At 38.7% G+C, this 5957-nt stretch overlaps 1 protein-coding gene across 1 annotated transcript in view; it reads left to right on the top strand.

Annotated features, from left to right (window-relative positions):
• The window catches only part of SEMA5A (semaphorin 5A), a 429765-nt gene that overhangs the window by 292071 nt on the left and 131737 nt on the right, over nucleotides 1-5957 (top strand). Inside the window, exon 13 of the mRNA XM_019541437.1 lies at nucleotides 773-916. Coding sequence (XP_019396982.1) covers nucleotides 773-916 — 144 coding nt within the window. The remainder of the gene's footprint in view (nucleotides 1-772; nucleotides 917-5957) is intronic.

Raw genomic sequence — 5957 nt, 5'->3', positions numbered from 1 at the left:
GAGAGAGGAATATCTATCTATCTATCTATCTATCTATCTATCTAGATATAGATATACACATGTGTGTATAGATATAAATACACACACATGCACATATGTGTGTGTGTGTGTGTATTCCCTAATATATCTATATCTAAATATAGATATATTAGGAAATAATACACACACACAGAGAAACTAATTTTATAAAAAATATACAATAATACTTTATGCTGAGGATAATTAAAAAATGAAAATGCAAATTATTTTATTTAATTGATTTTTATTACTTTTTAAGCATAACATATTGCTTCAGCCTTAATGTTTATCAGACATGGCCTACGTCCAGTGAGGATTGTTAATAAGAGGTAAATACTATAGCTTAGGCTATACAAAAATATTTTAAGCCCAAATAGAATAATAATTATGATAATACATGAACCCAGTGAAGTTGAGATTCATCTCTTTATGTATTTGTAGTGAAGCATTTTCTAAGCCTGTCTTGATTCAAATTTTTTTCCACAATCAGAAAATGACTTTTATGGATTCTGTATCTGTTCGGTTGTTGTCCAACAGGCCCATTTTGAGAGCAGTATCGACCAGGCATGGAAAAGGGAAGCATCAGAGAACTCACTGTTTTTTCTCATCTACTCCTTAGAAAGCTTAGCTCAAAGTGGTACAAGCAATCCCAACCTTTGCACGTACATTAATGAATCAAATTCAGCTCTTAGTAACACCCATACAGTCGTACACTTTCTATAACAGCTGACAGAACCGTAGCTTCTTATTCCAGAAATGGAGGATGGACTCCATGGACTTCCTGGTCACCCTGCAGCACCACCTGTGGAATCGGCTTTCAGGTCCGTCAGCGTTCCTGCAGCAATCCAACGCCCCGGCACGGGGGTCGCGTGTGCGTGGGACAGAACCGTGAGGAGAGGTGAGTTGCTTTTTCTCAACTGCTTGTATTACTTTCTTCCACTTAGATTTGTTTACAAGTTATATTTTCTCCTTTGCCTGCCTTGTGTCCTTACTCTTTTCTGTAATTGCTGCTAGCACATTACAACACCATTGCTCTTAATAGGGACCTAGGACTACAGCAGCACTTCCAACTTTTATTTAACCAAGTCCTTCCTAAAGCAGCTAAGCTTCTAGCAGTGCCAGTCAACTGTTTGTGCTGAGGCTATCCTCTCTCATAGCCCGTGAGACCCTGAAAATTGATTTTACTGGAAAATTGGTTGCACTGAGTATGAATTGTAACTTGACCAGACACAAAACCTGCTATTCAGAACAAAATATATAGTAAGGTCAAAGCACTGTATTACTGGTGTGCTGAGTTCAATTTTTTTTCTCTCTTAAATAAATTAAGCATCTTTACTGCACTTGGGAAAGTTTCAAGGACTCTGATGTGTTCAATAATCATCCTACAATCAAATATGTATTTAGTGACACTTCACAATAGCCAAACTTGACTGTATATATATTAACCTCTCCATAGATCAAGTCAGCATTTTAAATCAGACTCTGATTTCACAGTTCGTTGCTTCACATAGCATTTTGTCACCCCATCTCCACATGTACAGTTTTTGATTCCATAGTATGTGCACCCAGGAGACTCTGATTTATGATTATCTGCCCAGCATAGAAATGAAACATTTCTTTTTATATTCATAAAAAAATTGACAAGTGACTGCACTGAAATGTATTATCAAGTTTCCAGGGGCATCCTGTCAGCTGCAAAAGAATTAGCAAACAGTAGCACAATCATATGACAGTGTTAGCATTCTGAGTACCTGGGCCATCAGTTCTAAGAAATGTATACGGGTCTCTTTTCTCCTTGATACACACTTACAGTTTACTTTAGTGTTCCTGCAAAGTACATTCACATGACCAGTGGAGAAAAGATCACACGATATTAAACAGCAGGTGCTTTTATATTGTCTGCACATCAACACAGGAGTCATCTCTATTTTCTTTTCACCATGTCTTGTACTTTCAAGATAGTTTTCAATGAGAGTGATAATGAGAAAAATTCCAATGAAGTAATGTTGCTCTGCAACTTTTGGGGGTTTCAGTCATGCATATTTACCATTGTTTGGTCATATTGACCAAGATTTTGATTGGCTATAGAACACAGGCAATAGGTCAGGCAAGAAAAAGGCTGCCCCCATCCAAAATCTACTTCTGGAAGTAGAGTTATGACTGAAGCCTCATGACTGTCCTTCAGCAGTTACCATGTTTCTAGACCTGAGAGGTCAGCAAGATACAAGGCAGGCTCTGAGTGGGTATTTTTCAGAAAGGAGTTTCGTTTGAATAAAGTGGCCATGGTGTGTTTTGGTATTTATTGTTCATTTTCACATGTTAATTGTAATACGATTAGAGGATTAACAAAGAGATGTAATGAATGAATAGTCAGGGATCAGGAAAACATTAAGGATTTCTCTACTCAAATCTAAAATAAAATATCCGCTGTCAAGACAATGAATACCTCCCAAAAAGTACCCGCAACATGGGCAAGGATACATAGAGTGACTCGAGACCATTAAAAATAAAGCAGAAGGGTTTAATGTATAGTTGTACTTAATTATTTTGGAGGAACAAAACAATGAAGTTTCTCAGTTACTTAAAAATGTACAATGTGATTCATAAAGCTGCCCTTCTAAAGAACTTCAGCACTTTAACTGTGACTCCTTATAATCATTTTGGGGCAAGAAAAATTAGCTGAGGAAATCATTATGTGCTTATAGTCTTTCTTGAAGAGCACACTATTCTGATGCTATCACCATAGTTTTATATGAGTAAAATTGTTTTTCTGACCTTTGAAGTTTCACAGAATGGAGAATAGAGGAAAACTAGGGGATATACGGAGGCATGACATGATTTACCACCACTTTTGTCTGGTGCCAGTAGTGTTACATCTGCCTCAAACTGAAGTAATTTGTTGGAGAATCAGGCCTAAGATATTTAGTAGAACTGACCCAAGAATTCAAAACTGGTAACTGACTAGAAGCCTTTAGCTTCTTCCTCTGCTTATCTGCAAGCATCTTTCCTAGAAGTTAGCCACCCAGTTGCTCAGTCAGTGGTTTTATGTGTTTTTAAATGCATTGCTTCATTACAAACAGATCTGTCTGCAAATTCAGTGTGCAAGCTCCATCTCACTTTCTATAGAAAGTTAATATAAAAGAGGCATAAGCGTGACTGAAGGGAACACACTAACAAATCTGAGCAAATATTCATTTTTAAGTATTTATTTTTTAAGCCTTTTGGGCCATTTTCCCCCCTCAGTGATATCCATACAAGCTTCTGGAAGCCATTATTCTGGAAAGACTTACAGATTTCATAGACATTAGGGCTGGAAGGGACCTCAGAAGATCATTGAGTCCAGCCCCCTGCCCCACAGGCAGGAAGTCAGCTGGGGTCACAGGATGACTTATGTATTAGGCTTAACCTTATGTATGTGAATTATCCCTTGGAGACCAATGGAATTACTTACTATATTAAAGTTGGGTTAAATCTTTGCCGGATGTGGGCCTAAGGTGGAGGAATGAGCAATGGTTAAAAGATTGGGGGCGGGAAAGAATGGGATTATGTGGCCAGGTCTCAGTATAGAAAGAAGATAAAATTACAGCTGCTCTTCAGAGCTTTTAGATACAATCTGAAAGATCAGTAAGAACAGCAATGTGCCAGAGTTTGCTGATACTAGAAAATGATTTGTTGTCAGCACTCAGAAGAAAAGCATCCTGATGAATTTTTGAAGGACATAAGAAATTACCTCATTTTCCTGTGTATAGGTTATTCTTTAGAAGATCAGTGAACTTTCCAAGTTTCCATTTATGGTGTTCCTTAATTTATGGTGTTCCTTATTGGCTATAATCTCTGTCCAAAGAGGGTAGTAGTATCTATCCATTCTGATCTACTTCCATGCTAAATAGTTCCTACTTTTTAAAAACCTTTTCTCCTTTTAGGCCGTTCCAATGCTTCCAGTCATTTTCTTAGCTTGATTTGTTCCATTTCTACTATGTCATTTTTGACTCATTCATCGAAACAAATCATATTCATTGAATATAATGTAGGCAGCAGCATCTATGTTGTTCTCTATCTTTTCTTTACCACAACCTAATACTTTATTGATCGTTCACTGTATTTCTTCATTTTTTGACAAGCACCGAGTGATGTTTTGGCTGATTTACCCCATTCCTATGCTTAGACCTGTGTTCAGGGAGATTAATAATTGAGGATCTACCAAATGAGGGGTTTAAACCATTCCTTTCTCATGTTTATTGCATTGTGCTTGTGTGCACCCTACTTAGTTATCGTGTTTTCTACTCCACACTTCTAATAGTTTCCACAGTCAGAGAGGAACAGAAACACTTGGATCCAGGCACAGTATATAGTGAGTACACACCACAGCATGTTCAGACATCCACTTTATCCCGTGTTTCCTTGGGAATCCAGATCCATCATTTGAGGTTGAGGGTAAGAAACAAGCTGCCAAGGACTGAGTGTACAGTAACCTGAGTGATGCCATGGGTGCTCCTTCATCTTCCATAAGTGTCTTTGGAGAATTAGTGTTCAGAGATGCCATGGCAGCTATGTTCCTTAAGGAGCTGTTCTGTCAAGTTGTTCAGGGTAAGAAGCTAATGGAAGTGCAGAGGACAAGAAACCAGGGCAACCAGCTTCTGGAAGAAGCTGTGAACATCAGTTTATTAATCCCACAAATTCCCCTCTGATCTGTACAGAAGTTTATGTAGGAGAAGGGAATGTTAATCATGGCAGATCAGAAAGGTCTTTACTGCCCCACCTTTTTCTGGTCAGGCAGCCAATATTCAGAGTCTCAAGAGGTGTCCCTCCTAGGAGGAGAAATTGATGATAGACTCAATATTTCTTTGGTGCAATCCTGCTTATTTTCAAAGAGTTTTCCCAAAGTTCTCTGAACACAGTTTTTTTTTCCCCCCAGAATGATGTGTCTCTGTTCCACACCTGCTCTTCCAAGCAGCACTTTGTTGAGAAAGCTCTCTCATACTTCCTTTTCTTGCAAGGCCATTGCAGCAGAGGCTGCCCTATACACATACTCCTCAGCCTTCCAATTAGAACGCAATGGAGCAGACTCAATTAACTGAGTCTGCTCTGCATTCTAATTAAAATGTTGCAGCATCTCTGCAGTGTCATGTGTATTAAGTCCCCATGTGTTTTAAAATGGCCACAGGGTGCTTTATCTAAACCTCCTCAAACAAGGTTCAAATAAAGCCTCCCATAGCCATTTATAAATGCATGGGAACTTTAATACATATGATGCTGCAACATTTTAATTAGAGAGGCTACCTGGGAGCTGCTCTAATTAATTACTGCCCCCGGCCCTCCCCCAAAGGGCGTGTATAGACAGCCAGACTTTCTACCCTGTCTCTCTGTATCTGTGGACCTGTCTTCTTTAACACAGCTATAAACATGTCCTCTACATTTGTAAAAGCTCTGCCCACATAACTCAGCTTCTGAACAGTTTTGCCTCTGGCCCATTCCCTTGAGCAGTATTTTCTGTTATTTCAACTTTGTTCATAAAAAAGCTAATTGCACATTTACAAGAAAAGGAGGCAGTTAGTATCCCTGTTAGTCTTAAGGAGCTTTTTGTTTTGCCAATAAGTCAAAGAAATACCTGCCGATAAGCACTAACCACCAACAACCTTAAATATAAAAATATGGTGTAGGCAGGGACAAGAATAAATGGTATACAATAGGCAGAGAAGGTTCTGGTAAATGTGATATCTTTTATTAGACCAACTAAATAGTTGGAAAAATTGTTCTTTGTAAGCTTTCGGGCACAAATACCCTACTTCAGGCATAGGGAGAATCTGGTGGTGTTTTATGTACTCTCCTGGACGGAATAGAAGCCAATATAGTTTCATAGTTTGTAGGGTCGGAAGGGACCTGAGCAGATCATCTAGTCCAACCCCTGCCATGGCAGGAAAGAATAGTGGGGTCAAATG

This window comes from Crocodylus porosus, unplaced genomic scaffold, assembly GCF_001723895.1.
Source record: "Crocodylus porosus isolate Cpor-Errol unplaced genomic scaffold, CroPor_comp1, whole genome shotgun sequence".
In the NCBI taxonomy this organism is placed as follows: domain Eukaryota; kingdom Metazoa; phylum Chordata; order Crocodylia; family Crocodylidae; genus Crocodylus; species Crocodylus porosus.
This window is presented reverse-complemented; position numbering and strand designations above follow the sequence as displayed.